This window comes from Tauraco erythrolophus, chromosome 4 (assembly GCF_009769465.1).
Source record: "Tauraco erythrolophus isolate bTauEry1 chromosome 4, bTauEry1.pri, whole genome shotgun sequence".
Classification (NCBI taxonomy): domain Eukaryota; kingdom Metazoa; phylum Chordata; class Aves; order Musophagiformes; family Musophagidae; genus Tauraco; species Tauraco erythrolophus.
Genome location: NC_141468.1, coordinates 56,383,023 through 56,404,397, shown reverse-complemented (window position 1 = coordinate 56,404,397; position 21,375 = coordinate 56,383,023). Strand labels below are relative to the sequence as shown.

At 49.0% G+C, this 21,375-nt stretch overlaps 1 protein-coding gene across 1 annotated transcript; it reads right to left on the bottom strand.

Annotated features, from left to right (window-relative positions):
* Positions 1 to 2,423: 2,423 nt before the first annotated feature.
* On the bottom strand, positions 2,424 to 19,518 carry LOC104380775 (solute carrier family 23 member 1). The gene is given in 16 exon segments (XM_086610734.1): positions 2,424 to 2,692; positions 3,873 to 3,968; positions 4,577 to 4,685; positions 5,048 to 5,212; positions 8,194 to 8,411; positions 8,414 to 8,446; positions 8,619 to 8,775; positions 9,095 to 9,215; positions 12,638 to 12,819; positions 14,545 to 14,664; positions 14,666 to 14,705; positions 17,784 to 17,789; positions 18,322 to 18,452; positions 18,454 to 18,474; positions 19,307 to 19,341; positions 19,344 to 19,518. Coding segments are annotated over 16 exon segments (1,878 nt in total).
* Between the last annotated feature and the right edge of the window lie 1,857 nt (positions 19,519 to 21,375).

Genomic DNA, 21,375 nt, shown 5'->3' with positions numbered 1-21,375 from the left:
CTGGTCTAATAGGACCAGCTCTGAGCAGGAGCTGGCCCAGATACCTCCAGAGGTCCCTTCCAAGTGAATTACTCTGTGATTCTTTGAAAACAATCTACCACTCACTACGGCAATCACCCTAGAAATATCATTACACTATACATTTTATTTATTTTTCCTCAAAAATATTGAGGTGTAAATCTCAATGCATGTGATAGTTTGATGTGTGGGGGGGTGTTCTGGTGGCAGGGGAGGGGATTTGCTCCCTGTGCCACCAGATCTGAGTCCCATCCCCCCCGGGGGAGGTTGAGCCAAATTGGCGCCTCTGCGAATTGCCCTATTTAAGTTGAGACAAAGGGGCGGGAAGGGGTTTTTTGCTCAGGAGCGAGGAGAGAGCAGGAGGGCGCTGCCCTCGCTCCCGGCTGGGCGGCCGCTCGGGCCCGGGCCGGCGCCATGTGCTCAAGATGGCGCCGGGGGAGCCGCATGGGGGGCTCGGGAAGCACCCCGCTCCCGGGGTGCCTGCCGGGCCGAGCTCCCCTAGAGAGGATTAATAGCTAAGAGAAGACAACCACAACGACCGGGTCAGCAAAGATGGAGCAGGAGGAGGTGTACTGGAGCTGAGGCTTCCCTTGCAAATCGGTGTGAGATGGCAGGCGGCCCCCCTGCAGCCAGGGTGTACTCGGCGGAGCAGCGACCCACTCGTGGCCTGTGGAGAAACCCACGTCGGGAAGGAGATGCCTGAGCCCAGGAGAGGTCGTGGAGCAGGGGATGCGCGACCAGGTACTGTTGATAATGGGGCATGGAACGCACGACGAGGTCGTGGAGGCATCTGGAGACCGTGGGACGACCCACGCCGACGCGAGTGGCAGCAGCTCCCTAAGAGGCCGAGACTGGTAAAGCCCGAACTGGTGCGATCCATGGGGAAGGATTGCAATCCTGCGGGCAGGACTTACTTTGGAAAGGTTTGGGGACTTTTTCTTTGTGAGTAGGGGATCCACCGAAGCAAGGGAAAAATGGTGTAAAGACTCCTCCTCCTTTAAGAAAGGAGCGGCAGTGAACAACATGGATGAACTGACCTGTACTCCCCCATTCCCTGTCTCCCTGCGCCGCTGGGGGGAAGGCAGAGCCAGGAACGAAAGGAAAATAGGGGGTGGGGAGGTGTTGTTTTAAGATCGGGCCTTGTTTTCTCTTTTCTCCTCTCAAGTAACCGGTTTTCGTCCCCTTTTGTCTTTTGTTAAGTAACTGTTAATAAATTGTTCTGGTTTATGAAGAAAGCCTGAGTCATGTTTTGCCCGAGACCATGTTTGGTGGGTGCTCCCTTTTCGGTTCTTGTCTCGACCCTCAGTCCAAAAAAAAAAAAAAACCACGACAATGCAGGAAACACAAGCTTATGCTACAGCAACAATGTTATTACATGCCACTGGCAGCCAGCACCATGTGGTGGCCATATAAGTTACAGCTCTTTCTGCTGATAATTGAAAGGAGTAAGAACCTGCAAACCGTTTCCCACAGAAGTGGTTGCCACACTACAATCACCACACCAGATCAAACAGGTATGATGTGGGGGACACAGGACATAGCAGTAGCAGGGATGCATCGGATTGTTAGCAGAAGAGTTTTCTCCTTCATCTTTGATGACGATTCCTTGAGCTTTGTAGGGTTTGTGCCCTGGGGAAGCTTGCTCCCCTGAGACTGATCCCAGCACCCCAGGTGGGATTCATGTCAGCAAACCTGGGTTTTTCTGTTAGGTCAAGAACCTAAGTAAAGTCTCTAGATTCCCTCTGCGGTCTAAGGTGAGAGAGGCATGCTCAGAAGACAATCCGTCCCATTAACCTCAGATGCCTCTCTTACAACAACATTAATTTGACTGACTTTAAATTATGGGAATATGGAATGAGATTAATCACGACTTAGAGGTGCCCACTCCTTCCCCTTGGCCAGGATGAGATGTAAAGCATAAGCAGAGAGATTAACATTGCCATTACAGATCTTTAAGGTGGTGGAGATTAACCTCAACCCAAGGAATGCCTGAGAGTGGTACAGGGCTAACATCAAGGATGCCTTCTTCTGTGGCCCCTTGAGCCGCCAGGACAGGGGACAGAAAGAGCTCTGCTTCACCTTGAAGTGAAGGAACAGCTGCTCCTTGAGGTCTCCAAGGCTTAGTGCAAGGAAGGAAACTGAACATCTTTCCTAGGCATTTCCTGGGCTTTGGTGTTCCTCAAAGAGGGATTATATTCTTCCCAGAGGTGGGCAGGTAGGAGCAGAGAGGAGTAAAATGACTCAAGGACACCAGCAGTGCAGGGAGCAGAGCTGGGAAGAGAAAGACGTTACCGTTCTCCTGCTCCAGCCTCTAACAGCTGCCAGCTCATGTTCAAATGACGGGGGCTGCAGACACGCCTTTCAGACCTCTGCTTCTGAGCTGAGTTCACTTGCAGGCCAGGTGCTTATATCCTTGTATCAGCACCTATCTCGGAGTCTCTTTCTGAACTTGCTTTAACGCTGCTTTCCTGTCCAGCAGCCTTCAGTTCATCCGTTCTCTTGCTGCCAGGTAGTCTTTTGGGGCAAGTGGGGAGAAACCGAAACCAAGAGACAGCGCAGCGTTTGGTGCCTATGCCAAAGGGGAGATCATAGACCTTGGAAACGAGCTGAGAGTTGTCTGCCTCTCCCTTGTGGCTGTTCTTCCATGCCAGGAGCCCCCGCTCCTCCTGTGTTCCTGCAACAGCAAAAATAAGATCGCTGTGTTTAAAACAGTGGGTATTCTGAGCATGGGACTACCTTGCATGCCTTGCACCCACTTCTAAAATCCAAGCGCACCATACAGATTTCTTGCACTTCAACCCTTCTAGCTCCAAAGCTCTTTACAAAAGTTCATTAACAAGCTTCTAGGCAATACCCATCTGCCTGGAACAGCTTCCAGATAAGAAGTCTTCTCCACTGCTTTCCACGGGAATCAAGTATAGCAAGACAAGTTTTTCACAAGCCATGGGGCATCCAAGAACTGTTGAAAGCAGGGGTCATACAGTGCTTGGAAAGCAAGGCTGGCTGTTAACTGCCCAGATACCACGGAGCAGGGGAGTAAGGTTGAGCTAGCCATTATCAGTCAGTCACAGGCATTACCCTAGCCAAGGAGTTCCTAAATGCCTGGAATTGTTGCAGTAGCTGAGTCCCTCTTGGGAAAGGGAGTGAGAGTGAGCACACCTGGCAGTTCTGCCTAGAGGAGCTGAAGATCAAGGGCTACAAGAAAATTAATGAGCCAAAAGGAGATTGGCTTTCCAAGAAGCCTGAGACAGTAAAAGACTCTGGTTAACAGAGTGCCCTTCCTGACCTTTTTCTGTAGCAGAAGAGGGTTTCCTCTCCTATTCTTATGCCACCCCTCCCCAGGCTTGATGAAAATCAGCAGCTCTTTGGTGTCAGTGAGGACCAGCTGCAGCTGCTATATTCTATCTTTGGCCATCAGCCTTTCCTACTGCTTTCCACGGCTGTGGCACCAGTTCAGCCTCAGTTTTAGCAGCTCTCATAAGGAGGCATGCGCTGGCTCCTTCCTCTTCTTGTAGTTGCCTTTCTCTTTCCTTTCAACCAGCAACATGGCTCTAGGCTGGCATTTTCCCTAAAAGACGTTTTTCCCAAATAAAACTTTTCCTCAGACTGAAAAATTAAAATTTTCCTGAAAAATGAGTTAGTTTTTGAAAAGCTGCTGTTTTCCAGCCGGAGACCGTTTCAGTGATGTATCTTGCTCCTCACCCCTCTCTGGGAGGAGTTCACTCACACAGTGTTTCATGGTTGCTACCACAACTTCGACCCATAGAGCAGTAGTCATGAAGACAAAAAACACTAGGAAACAAACCCTGGGGCAGGCACAAACTAGTAACTTAGCTCGTTTCAGCAAATCCTACCTGGAATGGTGTTATCAAGGATAAACCCCAGGAGTCCACCCACAAACATGCCAGTGGTGAGAAGCACCTGGATCACCTGGTCCAGCTGGATGACTCCTAGCAGAAAAACAAAGCTTTGGATACTGGTGCAGAGACACATATGTTTGACCAGCAACATACACTGTGCCAAGAGGCTGCAAGCTGCACACTTGTTTAGACAAGACTTGCAAATCTCAAAGCAGAGCTTAAGATTTGGCAATGCAAAGGAGATTGATCTTACTGCCAGTTTCAGACGTACAGTTTTATTCTGCATAATTATTCACTGACCCAGCTGCCAGTGGGCAGGAGGTGACTCATAAATACATTAAGAGCCTATTAACAGGGCAGACTGCAGCACTGTCCGAGAAAAGCCGCCTTCTGCTCCAGACATGTTCTGCACCTCCACGACATAACACCAAGCAGTTCCCTACAAATGCACGAGCTTCAGTTCCCAAAGAAATATAGGTATATTAAGCATGGGATTTCACCACAAGTTAATCAGGCGTGATGTTTCTCTGTGAGGGATAATTGACATAGCAAAACAGCTCAGTGATGCAGACCATCTAAAGAGTGTGTGATTGTGACCCCATCTCTTACCAGGAAAAACTGCATTTTAAAAGATTTTTCTGGATCAGCCTTTGTTTCTGTTTTATGCTACAGAAAATGCTTCTGATGTAGTTTCTTACCTGTTTCCAGCAGTGTGCTATTTTTGCTTGCCCAGTTGGGAACCGTGAGGCCAGCAAATACAGAAAATCCGAAGATAAAGATGTTTCTGGAGGAGTTCATATCTGTGTACTGCACAGAGATATTGCATACGTTACATTTGGAATTAACCAAATCTGTGGATTACTGCTGTGTTCATGACACATGCTTGCATGTAAACACCACATGCAGGAGTGGACCCGGGCAGCAGCCCTGGTGCTGCTGGGGCGTTAGTGATCCTGCTGCCCCTGGTGCCAGCAAACCCTGCCCTGCCCACGAAGCCCTCTGCGATGTAGCCCCTCTGGGTACATGCCCTCGTCTTCACCCAAGAAGCAGCCAACGCTAATGTTTGCATTTGCTGCAGCGTGGCTATGTCTGACTCAGCCTGTTAAGAACCTGACTTGAAACGAAAGCCCCCTTCCCTTGGGATGAAATAGCACTTGCATGGCTCTTACCTGCAAATTGGAAATCCCCACTGCCGTGATAACTCCAAACATCACAAGGAACATGCCTCCAATCACAGGGGTGGGTATGCTGGCGAGCATCGCCCCGACTTTCCCGAACATGCCGCTCAGGAGCATCGCGCAGGCACCAGCGATGATCACTATTCGACTCCCTACCTGGGGCGAGAGGGAGAGGAGGCAGTCACGCATCGACCAGCACGGAGAGGCGAGGGATGGCAGGCTCCAGTGCCAACCTGCCGGGCAAGGGGTTGCCCCTCCGGCCAAGCACTCGATGGCACATTCAGTTGCAGGTTCGGATGCAGCTGCCACTGAGTTGGGATGCTCGCGCTGCTGAGGAAGCATCTGTATTTGCACACTAGCAAATATTTATCATAAAAGTCACTCTGGGAGCAATCATGGATCCACACCTATTTTACTTAACCTTATCCTCTTTCTGACTGTTGTCAGGACTTTAACAGTTTGCTGTTAAACAAAAGTTTATTATTAAATTAAGAGCACAGTAATCCCCACACACAGCTTTGCTCCCATTCCAGCCTAGAAATGTCTTGGCATATGCACGGGCTGGCGCGGCAACCACCCAGTCAATTCACTGGACAATCCTTCCATCAGTGTTTGGATTGCCATCTAAAAATGGCTTTCAATGAGGTGTCCCACACCAATCCCTCCCATTCCCTGGAGGCCAAAACTTGAGAGACCAAAGCTGGCTGGCTGCTCCAACCCTGAGCTCTGGGATCTGATATATCCTTTCCATGGCTAACAAATGGCTAATAAGCAGCGAGGAAGTCTCTTTGTCTGTCCCTATCTCTCATCACCCATCTAGCTTCAGTAAAACCATTTTTTTTTCTCTTTTTTTTTTTCCCTAGGAAGATCCAGGGTGGCCTTTTTATAGTTGGGCACTACAACAAAGACAGGATGAAGCACCAAGCCATGCCTTTCATTCAGATCTGTTAGAGCATGTGAATAGGAAAGAAAAATAGTATCTGCCAAGCAAAGAGATTAGTCATTTACAGACTACAGAAACTAAAAAGAAAAGCAGCAATACTTATTAGACTTTCTATTCAAGATATGGCTTGCCACACCAAAGCTTGGGCAGCTTTGTGCTGCAAGAATCATGCTAAGATTTACAATGTTCATGTCTTAGGCAGGGAAACTCTGTAATCCTCTGCAAACATTTTATAATTCAATTAAATATTTTAATATCTTCCTTTAAATATCTGAAGAATGTCATATTTACAGGAACAGCTTTTTGTGAACGCTTTCATCAAAAACAATCCCAGTAAATAGTATTGTATCTTTTTAAGTTTTTCTTAAATATGTCCCTTTAAAATATTTTAAGTCTTACTTGATTGTGAAAGATAAATGAAAAAGATTGGTGGGAAGTTTCAAAATAAATCATGCATTGCCCTCAGGTGGGCTTTTTATATTCCTTGGCTTAAAACCTTGGGACACCATTACCATCAAAACTGTAATTTAATAAAAGCCAATTGACCTGTTTGTTCCAGGATTAGAATAAAGCTTCAGATTCTTAATTTGCCAAAATGTCGAATTACCCAGTACATGGAGTTGGCCTTAAAGGCAAATTAACTAATCTACTGATACCGCAACTGTGAGCATATGCTGCTAAAGCCTCTAGTTCAGAGTTTGTTTCAATTATGTCAGGAAAACAAGAAAATTGTTCTCTTTTTTAAGGTTGAAGAAACTGCATGGTTTCCTGCTATGTATATGGTAACTCTGAGGTCTTTACCTCTCCTTAAAATTCTCGTCTTCTTTTCTTGGAAATGAGAACTCAATACTGGTGTGCTGGGCTTGATCAAGCAGCTTAAACATAGGTGCCTGGTGCCATCTAAGATGTTGCATCTTGGCAGCTGCTAGCAGCTTCTTCTTTGCCTTATCTGACAGCCCCTGTGGATATCTGAGATCTCCAAAGATGTTTCAGGTGGTGCTGGACACCTCTGTTTAAGCAGAGGAAAGAGGTCCCTTGTGTTTCCATTTGTTACGGAAAAATGTGTTTCCCACATAAAAAAAAAAAAAATAATAATATCAAACAAGTGAAACGTGCCTTGCGCTCTCAGCATCCACAACTATCCCAGCCAGAGTCTTTACACTTATTTAAGCTTGACTGGGATAAGGCCGTATTTTCTGGTCTCTTAAGTGTGCACAAGGTGAGCAGAGGTGGGGTCTAAGGGAAGCATCTCTCCTGAACCAGCAAGGATGGCGCATCCACCTGAAGGACTTGGCATACATGGAGAGAACGCGTAATTGTGAGTCTGGGCACTTCTGCACTATGCTGCATCCCATATATACGATGTATGCAGTAAACTACCTGTCAGGAAAGTACAGGCTCAGGTATATAGCCGGTATGCACAGATTTCATAGTGACAAGGTACACGGGGTGACAGGCTAAACTGGACTCCATGCAGACATCCAGGCAGCCCTTGTTGCTGGAAGCAGCCGCCTCGGTCAAACACTAATGCTTCAGTCTGTGAAAAACTGTTATCATGAGTGAGGTTTATAAAATCCAATGAAATAAGCAGTATTATAGATTGGGAGCCATAAGTGAAATTCTGGGTCTGTTACTGACTCACAGCTCTGCTGACATGACATTCCTTATTTGACAATGATTTAAAAATGTTTTCCAGTTGGCTGCTGGATGTACCTGTCCCCTGGCCATATAACTTACTGAAAACCTCTGATCTGATTGCCAAACTTATCTCTGGAAATTTCTTTCCTGTATAAGAGCAATAAGATACTTAAGGATTCACAAAACTTTTATAGAGAGGTAAAACATAAAACTTAGTCATCACATTTATAATCCCAAGAAATAGTCTCTTTTTCACATGATTGCCATCCTTGGGTGATAAAAATTCTGGAATTTGAAGTCTTATTATATATTCTCTTTTTCCTCTCCTTGAGAAAGAGAGGGACTGGCCACCTCTGTTAGATGATTCGTAGCACTGCCAAGGTGGTCACCAATGTGTCAGGGCATATTTTCCAGCGTGCCTTGCAGGAGGCGGGCTCAGATCACATCTCAGGTCCAGTACATACTCATGTGCAACCATTCCTTTGTACATACACCCCCTGGAGAAACCTCTGGGAAGGCCAGGGCTCTGCAGTCACCCTGCTGCAGTGAGGCTCACCTTGGTGATGCCCAGAGCCCCCACGTTCTCGCTGTACGATGTGGTGCCGTTCCCTGTCCCCCAGGCCCCGGCCAGGAGACAGCCGATGCCTTCCACCCCGATCCCACGGCTGATGGCGTGCTTCGGCGGCGGCGGGGCCCCGGACAGGCGGGCACAGGCGTAGTAATCTCCCACAGACTCCAGCATGGAGGAAATCACCCCGGCTAAGATGCCAAATATCCAGCCAGGCTGATGGTTGGCACTCCCCACTGGCCTGCAAGTAAGAGCTGGGTTCAGGCCAGTGGGACACGTTTGCCCTGAAATCTATTGTGGGTGGGTGTTTGCCTTATTTTTGGCATTTCATCTCCCCCTGCTAGCCATAAGCAGAGGTGCAAGCTGGACTGGGAAGCAGCACAGCGGGATGGGGAGATGGGAGGCAGTGGTACCTGGGTAAGGAAGCCGAAACCAGGGAGCCTGGGACAAAACGTCCCCACGGGTGTCCGTCCGGGCCAGGTGACCGTAGGCGGTGGGGTCCGTGGGGAGGACATCGGTCACCGTCAGCACGTAGCAGAGCAGCCAGCTCAGGGAGAGCCCCAGCAGCACCTGCCCATCACATGCAGCAGTGAGGTCTGGTTAGGGCATGGCCACGTCTCTGGCATGGCTGTGGGGGGCAAGGTGTCTCCCTGCCTGACCCTTTCCCTTGCACATGGGATGGAGGCAAAGGGATAGCAAGGGGTCCTGGTGGCCCTCCCTCCCTCCTTCCCTCTCCACATGCTAGGTGAAGGAAACCTTCTCCTCCTCTGCCCACTCGCTGTGTAGGCTGGGCTGGGAAGCATTAACTTGGCTGGACACAAGTGGAAAGAGCCCAGGCAGCCCGGGATGGGTGAGGCTGGTCCCTCTGCTATTGGGAACCCCAACATACCGGGAAGATCTGGAAGAGGTAGACCGGGGAGAAGTGGCACTTCTTGCCTTTCTGGTAAGACGGCAGCGGCACAGGGACATCTTTCAGGTATTGAGAGAACAGAACTATGAAAGAAATAGTCCTAGGAGGAGGGAAAACCAGACCATGAGACAAAGTGGGTCCCGCCTGTCCCCACATTAACTGAAGACCTGCTACCCAAGGACCCAGGACTCCAGAGGACCCCAAAATCCAGGCTCTCAGCACCAGAAGGTAGCTTCCCACTTTAGCAAGCCTGGGGTGGAACAAGCTCTCCATCATACTCTACCAACAGCTCTACTGCAGTTGCAAACATTTTTTTTTCCCCTTTTCTTTCAAAACTGACCCCCCCAGATGGCACATCATTGGGTGTGACACAGTTGCCAGAGCTTAAAAATGACACTTGAGTAAAAGAAAAACCTGAGAGATATGCAAGGGCCAGGCAGGCTATGTAGGAATCTGTCCCTGAACCTCTGTGTAATTCAGATACACTGGAAATATAGGATTTATTGGTTTCCTGATTTCAGGTTTACCTACGCTGCTCTGCAAGTGGCAAAAACATCGTATGTGGCACAGAGAAAAGAAAGAGGATTTGATTTGTTTGTGCAAGTCCCTGTTTTGAAAGAAAAAAATGTGGTGGATTGTGGGCTGCACATGGTGCCCAAAGAGCTCTCCCAGCCAGCCAAGAAGGAGAGAGAACAGCCCTCTGGTCTGTGAGGGCTGCGCAGCAGAGGGGTCCTCCAAGGCAGGGGTGCTCACATGTGCCCCTGGCAGCACCCAGGGCTCATTCTGGTGGAAGCAACCATGAGGTGCAGCTCCCCTCTCATCCTTCGAGTAGGACTCATTTCCCGCGAACGGCAGCAGTGCTCACAGCAAGCCCTGTCTGTCCCCGGTGTGTCTTCCTCCGAGAAAGGGTGACCAGATGAAGCAAGAAGGGCGCTGCGATATGCAGTGAGAGGGCAGAGACTGGGCACCCCACTGTGACTGCTGAGCTGGTAGAAGACCTTGGACATCTTCCTCCTATGTTAACCAGGCCTCTGAATGGCTCCTCGTCTTTTTATAACAAATCTGAATTGTATGCTTTGAGTGAATTAATCCGGATAGGATTTGGTGAGAAATCGATCGCACCCACCAAGTGCATTGACAGTGCATGGAAAACTGGCAGTTTTCCATGCGTGAAAAGGTGACGAGCTATAGGTGCAATATTCACGGGCAGGCAGAATACCAGCAGGGCAAAGGAAACGCTGACCTCACCTCTCTGCAAAGACACGCCACGACAGACAGCCAAAGATTATGTATCAATCACGATTCAAAGCACTGAATGACTGGAGGCAGAAAGTCTGAGGAGGAACTGGTTTCCATTCGTGGTTTCTAAAGCTGCAGAGGCCAGACAGACTGTGTCAGTGCACGTTTTGTGCATTTGCACTAACAAAGGTGCTCCGCAGCCTTATGAATCACCGCATGGCCCTCGTCTACCTCGGGTAGGTGTCACTGCTTATTATTCAGAATGCCTGACACATTCCATTAACAAATGCTATTGTTATAGCATTTTAGCATTTATAGCATCAGCTGCTTATAATTCTGCCTAACTTTACCCATTCAGGATGAAATTTCCATGGAAACGTCTGCCTCAAGCCAAAATATTTCTGGAAAAACATATCCCAAACCTATTTCAGAGAGTGATGTTCAGGAAATAGACATAGTATAGCTTGTATGAGAAGGTCGTTTTGCCTTGAGCAGTAAAGAGTCTGCTTATGACCCGGACCAGAAATTTGGGATTTAGTAGAACCTGTTCTTTGGGGTGAAAGATATTGCTCTTTCTCACAAAAACCTGCTCAACTGTGATCCGTTCTGTAACAATGATCATTCATCCCAGGTCCCAAGCAGTTAGCAGAACATCTCAGGCTTTAGCATTTGCAGCTCATAAAAGTTTCCTGAGCTTTCTGAGTACGTCCAGGCCTTGCTCAGCCATGACCTGTGTATGCGACTGAGTACGCACTAGACGAGTTTCTTGAGGAAACAGCGGGTAGCACCCATGATGGGGGCTCTGGATGTGAGGGGGCTGGACAGCAAGGCTGAGACCACGTGGCTCATGTCTTCTGCCTTCTCCATCTCTCTTCTCCTTTTTCCTAATCGCACCCAGGGAGCATGGAACAGGCAGCAAAAGAGGATGCCAAACTCAGACAGCTCAAAGCAGAATGATCAGGCTGGGGCTAAAGGTGTCTGAGTCAGGAAAGAAAGGACTGGAATTTGCACAGGTAGAAGATGAGACAGAATGAACAGGACAGAAAGGGTGACCAGGGTTGAAAACAGGGACGTGGTCTGGAGAACTGGGACCCCATTAATAGCACAGCTGGGCAAAGTGGTCGAGCGAGGGAATGAAGTTAGTAGCCAGTGACTGGAGAAAGGAGGCAGAAACAGAAATAGTCCAGAGAAGGATACAAATTTTTAAGGGAAAATTTAGACTGGCTAAGCAAAGAGGCTAGGACAAATCATCAGAGCTGGAGAATGAGGACAACAAGCCAGAGAAGTGGTGGAGAAACCAATGGTGAAAGGAAAGCTGGGGGGCAGGCCAGGGTTTGGGGTCATATGGGGTGCTGGTAGAAGAAACCAGTTAGGTGAGGAACTGGAGGTGGAGAAGAGAGGTGGGGTTTGGGGCTTAAGAGGGCAGGTGCAGAGAGGAGAAGATAAAAGGAGAGAGGTGGACTGGAGCACATCCCCACAACAGCACGCTGCATTCCTGGGGCTGCAGTCAAGCCGGCTCCTGAGTCTCCAAAGGCAGCTCTGAAAGCACTAGTAAACTGATGGGAGCCCATAAAGAGAATAACAACCTACTCCTGCTGCATGTTATCCCAAGCTGAAGTCCGCATTAAGGCTCTGAAGGTGCCACATCTGCAGGGAACCATGCAGTGGCATTCCTACTTTTTAAATTCATTGCTGAAATACCAAGGAAATTCTACCACCAAGCACACTCGCACACTCGTGCACAAGGGCAAGTACACCAAATGTCCCTGAAAGAGCACTCAATGCTGCAAAGCCACATGCTTTTCTCTGTCTGTGGAGAAAACAATTTCTCCTCATCATGTGAAAACAATACATAAAGCACTAGCTATTTTAACTCAAGGAATACCTACCTCTGAGTGCTCAACTTTGTCATTTTATGAATGTCTTCTTAACTTACATAACGGCTGTGTAAGACAATATGCATAGATAACTGATGGGGACTGCCCCCAGGAACCATACACGGGAAAGACTTGTTTCTCTACTGCTCTGTGAACTTCAAATTTTCACAAAGTCAGATTTTTTTTTTTTAAACTCATTTTTGGGTTTTGCTTTGTTGCTGAAGGGCCTAAGCTCCTGGGTGGGAAACTGTGCCATGATGCTGTCTGACAAAGCCTGCCACATGTTATCGCTCAACGAATAAACCTCGAACCCAGGGGAACCCTGCTACAAACTGCAACACATGGTTTCAAATTAGAGGTAGGCGGTTTGTGTATGCAGCTTTTCCCGTGGGGATGTGGGACTTACATGAATGCTATGCCCCAGTGCTGCCCAGCGTCGTCCCCAGCAGAGTCAAAGAGAGGTAGTGCGACCAAGGTGATGGTGGGGGCAATCGTCAGGGGGCCAATGAACCTCCTCAGAAATCCAACCAGGCCAGAAAATCCAACGAAGATTTGAAAGCAGGAAGCTACGATGATAGCTCCTTGCACCTGGAAAAACGGAAGGAGAGAGCAGAGGTGAAAGGAGCTCCAGCTGCTGAGCTTGTCCTTCGTAAGTCGGTACAAATCCCTTGTGAGAGCCAGGGTCAGCCTCCCGTGACAGATGGGCATGGAGGCCTCCTGCCCACTGCAGCAAGCCTGGCTGGAGATCACATGCGGGGAAGGACCACCAAAGCACCAACACACAACTGCTAGCCTTAGATGATGGACTTAGTCCTCATCAGGCCTAATTTTGTTCCAGACACCCCTTCCGCCCTGGCCTCTTGGGCAACCAAGCATGCATCAGCTTCCCTACACTCTCTCTTCCTGCTCTCCCAAAATGCAGGAGAAGAGCTCTTGAACCGAAAATGGAGTAGGGCCTTGGTCACCACTCATCTCCCATCTGGGAAGGACTTGGGGCATATTAGCACACTGGTAGGGCAGGTGGGTCATGACAGCCTCTGTTTTTTTCCAAGTATCGGTTTGCCTCTGGGGACACATTTATCACCCTGAACTTTCCTGTGTTTGACAATCACTGCCAGTAGCCAGCAATTACATCCTGAAATGCCATTTGCTGCTCAACATCAGCTCCAGGAAGGGGACTCAGGGGTGAGGCCTGCTCTTTTGCCTTTAGCAGATTCGGTGATAAATCCAGGCTGGGCCCTCTGCAGTGCTCAGCACCTTCCCTCCCCTGGCTCTGAAGGGAAGAGATACACAGAGGGGCTGGGATGAAGCACCCAGCCTGAACAGAGAAGGCGGCACTGCCCTCGTAGCAGATTTATGAATGTCAGCAGGGAGGGCAGACCTGTGTCACACAGCAAATCCTTCGTGAGGTCACGCTTGCCGAGCACTTTGCAAAGCTCCCCAATGTATGGATCAACAGAGGCAAGTTAGCCACCTACTCTGATGAGGCAATACATGTAGGACAAGGCACTGAGATCCCTGACCTTTCTTCCTCTCTTTTGACTACCTAAGAATGCACTTTTTCCTTAATATTCACTGTAAGCTCTGCCCTTGCATTTCTTTTTACTAGATTTCCTGTGCTTAGACAAGGCCATAGAATCATAGAATCACAGACTGGTTTGGACTGAAAGGGACTTTAAGATCATCTAGTTCCAACCCCCCTGCAACCTTCCTCTGGGCAACCTGTTCCAGTGTTTCACCACCCTTATTGTAAAAATGTCTTCCTTATAATCTATCCTCTCTCAGTTTAAATCCATTACCCCTTGTCCTATTAGTACACACTCTTCTAAAAAGTCCCTCTCCAGCTTTCTTGTAGGCCCCCTTTAGCTACTGGAAGGCTGCTATAAGATCACTCCGGAGCCTTCTCTTCTCCAGGCTGAACAGCCCCAACTCTCTCAGCCTGTCTCCATAGCAGAGGTGCTCCAGCCCTCGGATCATCTTTGTAGCCTCTCTCTGAACCTTCCTTGGAACATCTTCTCTCCCTTCCTTCTTCAAGGCTAACCACGCTTCGTGGAGAAAGGATCTGGCTGGACAGTGGAGATTTTGCAGGAACCATAAATCACCTGAGATCTACATGTCCTCTGTTCAGCAGCTGCGAAGCATCTGCTTTCCTAATGGAGAATAGATGCTTAGTTAGGAAGCTGCAACAGGGTGAGGGCCAAAGTCCATTTGGGATGGTGGTTCTCCAGCACTGACAGCCCTGCCATGGTCAGGTGCTTTTCTGAAAGCGAACAGACCTCATACAGAGCAAGTGTCGCTGAAAATGTAATATACCTCTCGCATCCGTGTCTGCCAGACTTCGATGAATTCTGGTGAAGAGGCATTCACCAGGGTCATGTTCTGTGTCCAGGCCGGGCACTTCCACTTGGGGAGAGACAGCATAGCCAGGGTTGGGGGTCAGGAATGCAAAAGTCCCTCCTTGAATAATAGGCAACCTGGAAGGTGAGCAGAGGGAAAACATGACGAGCAAGAATATTAGAAACCCAGCTTTGTAGGGGTGATTGAAAGGAAAGTGAAATAAATTTAAAAATCGGTCTGCGCTCAGCCTCTGGCAGTATCTTTTGAAATGCTCTGGCAGGTCTCCATCGCTGACCATGGGTGGGCATTGCTGCCCATCGCACTCAAGAGCAACATACTGGGGGAAGGAAGAGCTCAGGTTCAAACACTGCCACTGAAGAGGCTTATCAGTGCTGGAGTCAAACTCTGCTGCCCCACGTGAAGAAGAAAGTGTTCCTCCTAAGGTGTGACTAGACCATGGAGCTGCACAGAGTAAAACAACAAGCAAAGGAAAAAAGCTGAAGGAGGGGAAAAGACCAAGGAAGAAAGATGGCGAGACTCTGAAGAAAAGCTCAGCATCAACCTAGGCCCAAATCTTCCAATATCCAGTTGCTTCCTCTGTCCCCTTCAGCTGTCTCCATTTCCTCACGACCTGCTCCTGAACACAAGGCCATGCACTGTCTACACCCCACGTCACAGTCATCCTCAGACTGAGGGCAGTAGAAAATGTGACTTGGGTTTTAGTACAATTTTTTTTTTTAAAGCTGATGACTCTGCCCTCTTTCCACCAATGCTGGAAAGGAGACCTGCCCGGACGAGTCTGAGCGTGCTGGCTGGGTGAGACCTTGGCTCTGCCCCCATGCCGTGTGCCTCCTGGCTTGGAGTAACTTTCAGTCTGGAAAGCCCTCAGGCTCGTAAGGAGCTCACGCCTCCGGAGGTGCTCAGCACCAGTTTTCTACAGAGCTTTGTACCGCGAAGCTGGTGCTCCTGCAAGCTCCTGCACCAGCCTCCTCTCCTTCTGCACAGGGAGAAACGGAGACAGAGAAGCCACTGCAGGCATTAGGTCCCAGTTGCAGTGCAAGTTGTTTGGCCGTTCCTCTAGTGTGCTTGAAATCCCAAGGGCACAGGTTGGCACAGCAGCTCTGAACAAGCTGAGGGAAACCTCCGAGGTGTCTTGGCTTCCTCCGTTTAGAAATCATCCCTGGAAGCAGCCCCCAAAGCAACCTCTCCTTGTGCCAGGAGCTCTCATGGTGCCTGCGCAGAAAAGCCACAGGGCAGCAGAGCCAGATGAGTGCTTCGGCAGGGCACAGATTTCCCTGAATCAGAGGTATTTCCACCATTGTCTGGAAAGCACTGGAAATAAGAGACGGCATAGCTGTAACAGCACCATGTCTTCGTCACTTAAACCAAATGTTTATACAATTACTCATGCCACATACAACCGAAGCACCGTCGGGACTTTGCCGGTAAGTTATATTTGATTATCAGTGTCCATGGCGTCACTTATTTACTTTGCTGGGCGAGGAAAAAAAAACAAACAAAAAGAAACAGAGGAGGCCTTGTGCCATCACTGTCCAATGAACAATAGATTTATAGCTCCTGCTGCGCTGGCCCTCAAGCTGTTTCACAGTCGGCACTGGCATGGGTGGGCTCAGAGCAAACTGGAGTGCCAAGGCGATGCATATGGGCATGCCGAGCTCTTTCCAGGGAAAGCTGCATTTATGCTCTGATCATCACCACATGATGCCCAAGCCTTTGCTAAGGGGGGCTCACCATAATGGCAAGCAACCTGTGTCTCCCATCCAGAGGCTCTTAGATAGCCTGTCCAGTGACCGCCTGGGACCTGTCATGCTTTTTCATGCTGTGTAACACAAACAAGCCACAGTTTGCAGTGGGTCAGGCTTTTCCCTGGCTACTGCTTCTGGACGGCTGCTCCACATTCGCTCTTGGTGGGAATCTCCCCATCTCTATAACCAGTTCTCATCTGCTCGTTCATGTGCCAACATTGTCTTTCAGCAGAAATGGTTTCTCCCTGCCTGATCCCTCCCCTCATTTCTATCCCAGACTAGTTGCGGGCTGCAGCCGTACCCCTCTGAGCTGCCACTTTGCCGGGCTAACCAGGCCAGCCTCTGTAAGATGAATGGTCTCCCTTCCCCGTACCACATTAACAGATTGTCTCCATACCTCTTCTCCTCTTTATTTGTCTTTCTTAAATATGGACACCAGGAACTGTGCAGAGCACTTGGCTGAGGGCTCCCCAGGGCCTCAGAGAGCAGCACGGATGTCTTCCAGGAAAAAGCATCCCCTCCGACTCATTATTTACCATTTTTCTGGCTGTCTTTTGGGAGCTCATGGTTATTAACTACTACAGTATTTGAGAAAACAGTAAAAAGAGAAAAAAAATCATCTGCTTCCAACTGTTTCCTCAGGCTTGGTTTGCCTCTGGCCACACCACAGGCTTAGTCCCACCTTTCTGGCAGGAATATCCTCACACATTATAGTTGAGGCCAGCAACAAGGCAATCGTCCCCTCAGCACAGCCAAAGCCATTCAAGCTTATCCTACAGGAACAACTCCTTACCTCTTAATTTGATTTGTTGTTCTTCATTTAGCTATTCAGCCACGGGAGAAGCTCCCTGCTACTCTTTCATCCTGGGCTAACAGCAAGGAGGGGCCATCACAGCTCTTCGGTATTCACGAGGCATTTGGGGGGTGCATGGGAGGACTCCAGCCTGAATCTTACCAGCAGCCACAGCCACAGTCATGCACCCCAGCTGGAATTGACCAAACTGAGAAGAACAGATTCTCTCTTTTTCATGGCCAAAGTGTCCCCCCTCCTTCACTAATGTAGGAGAAGGGGAGCATCCTCTGGGGAGAGCTTTGCCTACGGCCACTGCTTGAGACAGAAAGAGACGGAAAAGTTGCACTGGGGAGAGAAACAGGAGGAGTGAAACACTTTGTGGATCTGGCAGTTGACCAGTGATTTGATGGTAGAAGAGTTTTAACCATGTCTCTCAGATTCAGAAGCCAAAGAATGTGCGGGTTTTGCCTTTGAAACAAGAAACATGAGCTCCCATCACATTGGAGGACAGAATAGCCTGTGGAAAAAGAGAGGCAGTCCAGGGGAATAAAAGAAACTTTGCAAGGCCAGCAAAGACAGGGTCTTTGTGGCGATGGGGGAGTGCTTGCCATGTGTCTCTTATTAAGTACTTCATTTTCTGGGTAGGCAATGGCGACTTCACACTCATCTCCTCACCACTGGCTCTTCGACAGCTCAGCAGTAAAGAGGATTTCCCTTGCTTACATTCGGATTGTACCATGAATCCTGAGCATCCGACAGTGCTACTGCTTATTGGGATATGCTGCAGAGCATCTCCCTGATTCCCTAAGGAGTGGCAGATGGGCTCCAATTTCTCCCAGTTATCCTCTGCCCCAAAGTTTCCTACAGGCTGTGTGCTCCCTTGATTCTGGGCCCAGATCAGAAGGGTTCTGCCTCAGCTGGAGGATCACTGGGGTAAGGAGCAAGAAGATTTACTGCACAAATAAAGGTACATCAAGTACCAGGAGATGCAAAAGTTGAAACAGCAAGGTACCTGTGCAAAGTTATCACCTACAGTGATTTCAGGATACTTTGGCATGTGCCCTGGTTGCCGAAAGGTAGCAAAGGATGCTCACTGGCAGACAAACTCCACAGCAGGCTGGTGGCTGAGCACGTCATAATTGCATCTACAAAGTGTTTTATCATCTCCCGTTTCTTGCATTTGGCCTACCTGACTCCAAGAGGACTTGCAGCAGGGTGCAAATCCCTGAGACAAAGAAGATGGTGCTGATCAGGTAGCTCTGGGTGAGGAGGTCATGCTGGAGGCAAAGCTCTCTGGAGAGGATCAGTGGGATGGCTATGAGACCCTCCCATGGCTGTCAGGAAATGCTAGGAGCCACAGAGAAAGACTGGGTGAAAAAGGACACAGAACTGGCTGTATATTATTACCATGTTGTTGAGGGAAATCTAAAAGTAACTCACAGCTTTGTGTTTGGGCAGTAGTCGTGTTACTCATTCTCCTTTTTGGCAACTTTAATGTGCTGTTACGGGCTGTTCCAAAGCACCTATAAGAACTGTAATGCACTCCCACAAACTTCTCCCGCTTTCCATGCCCAAAGACTTTTTGTCGTGCTCTGGACTCCCCAGACCATGTCAGACACAACCCGTTTATCCCCAGCACCTGCAGACAAAGCTGTCGGCGCTACTCTTCCAGAAGGTGCGGACATCCCAAGGTAGGGGGTGAGAGCAAGCAGGCAAAGTGAGTGCAAATGTTTCTCTGAGGTCTCTCTTGCCTGAGGCTCTGTACCCATTGTTGTGGTGGTGGTGGTGGTGGTGGCATTGGGTCATTTAACACGCCTGGGCAAGGACTCCAGCCCAAAGCAGTGTTGGCCCTTCTGCGTAGTTTTTATTGCCGTGGGAAGGCAGAAGTTCAGAAGCCCTTAGACATTTGTGTATCCCACCTGTTCTATGAACTATTTGGCTCCAGCCGTGGGACTCTGCCTTCCCATTTGCACTTCAAGGGGCATGGCGTAGCTGTGGGCACAAGGGTAACAGTCTGTGCTCAGGAGCTGTTGGAAGGACTTGAGTTCACCAAAATCCAGTCCTACAGCTCCATGCATGCCCAGTGAAGGTGACGCACTCCCAAATTCAGCTTTCAGCCCCATTAACCAGCTGAACAGCCATTAAAATTCCACCCACTCCCAGCCTCCACCTGTCACACCTGAATGCCCAGCAGAATGCACAGGTACCAGGGGGCACGTCCGTGATGGTGTAGGCAAGCTTGCTGCCACTGTGGCCCATGCCTCTGCCCTCCTCTGGGCCCCGGTCAGCACGATCCGGTAAGGTGCAGTAGCAGCTCCCCATTTTCACCCTGGCAAACAGGAGACCCTTCATTAGCAACAGCTCGGCCCCGCAGGCACCCAGCAGCACCATCTCCTGCAGCTGCACTCCACAGCCTGCAGGAACACCTCGTATGTAGCTTTCAGCAAGGGCAGGATAAAAAGATGAGCAAGAGGGGAAATTAAAACAGAGGTAAAAACACCAATGGAAAATTTTTATATGCATGTGTGTGTCTAGACCAGAAGAAACATTAGAGGGTGTCTCAGACTTGAAGGGACATCTGGACAAAGAGCATTATCATCCTTAATGTCTAGCTAAGGATGAAGAGACTGCAACCAGAAGCAAGAAAGATTGTGCAGTGGGTTAATCTGTGAAAGCTGCACAGTCCCCTGGGCTCTGTCCCTCCTGGCTGTCCCACCCAAACAGCACTTTTGATAAAATACACTAAAACAACTTGGCTGCCATGAATTACAGACTAGAAGCATGTTTTACTTTTCATTTTCTTAAGTCTTTTCTTTCCAGTCTCCTTACACTCACCCTTACAAATGTTCTGCCTCAGCAAACACACCTGCCCTGTGTCTTACTAGAAAACCTCGCTCCTACGGAGGAACTGGGTGAGACACAGGGACACCAGTGGATGAGGAGTCCTGACGCCTCTTTCGAAGGAGACAACTCAAAGCAGGGCTACCAGGGTGCTGCCCCAGCTCAGCCACCTTCCATGGTGAATGGCACCTGGAGGGATGCTCCAGGGTGGGGGCAGCACCTGGGACCAGGAAACAGCTTGGGGACCTGGGCCCTCAGGGAGGTGGTGGGGTCTGAAATAGCTCCCCAGGAAGGCTGGGATCCCCTCCCAGGCAGCCAGAAGCCCCAGGGCTCTCCAGGGAGCAGTGTGCCTTGCAGAGTTTAATTATATAACTTTGTGTTTTGCCAAGGAAAGCAAAACATTGCTTCACTTTAGTGGCTGCAGCTTTTAAACTAAGTAAATTCCCCCTGCTTGTCTCCTTTCAACCCACCCTGACCCCTCAGCACACCCATGTGTACAAACACACACACACAGACACCCTGTGTCTACGCACACACATACATACACACATGCACCTCCACCTATGCGTACACGCATGTGGTAGGGGGAGGCTGCCCGGGAAGCCACGACGTTTGAGCCAAATGCAAAAGCTAATTAAGATCCCAAACCATTCGTTCATTGACCCTTCTCCAGCCAGCGAGTTCTCAAAACGCGAGCAGCAGAGAGATTTTCTGGGCTGGGATGCCCTGGTCGGTCAGGAAGGGACAGAAATCTGTTGTCAGGAGAAGTTCAACAAATTTGTCAGCACCAAACTTCTTTTTTGTGTGTGTGTGTGTTTTTTTAAATCCTCCAAGTCCTCCTGGAACCTGCAGACACCAAAATGCCCAGCAAAACCAGGTGACTGCAGTAACGCTCATGGCCTACGTACTGATGGAGGCAAATAGCTAATGCCGCTGTCAGGGAATAGGGAGATGATAAAATTAATGTTACCTTCAGTTGTAAATTTTGCAAACTTGGCAGATTAATCCTGAAGGATTTAATCATTTGCCTGAAACCTCCAGGTTTCCCTCTCATGGCTGAGCCTCCGAAGTCCCATTTTAGATCACACTGTTGAAAACGTGCTATGTAATATCTTTTAAACACAATGTATTACCCAGCTCCAGGCTGGGAGCATTACAATACTTCAGGATAGATAGGTAAAGGCAGAGTTAATTCCAACTGAGCTCAGGCATGAACTTCAAGAGCAAAAGGCAATCCCTGTGGAGACATTTTCTTTTCAGAACAAGAGAGCCTGAGCTGTGGATTAACAAATGTGCAGCAAGGTACTTAAGACTGCCCATGCACGAAGTTATCTGAGGACAGGTACTCCTGAATAACTCCACGGGTAGATGAATCCTAAGGTAGGCAGACAGCAGTAAGCTCCTTGC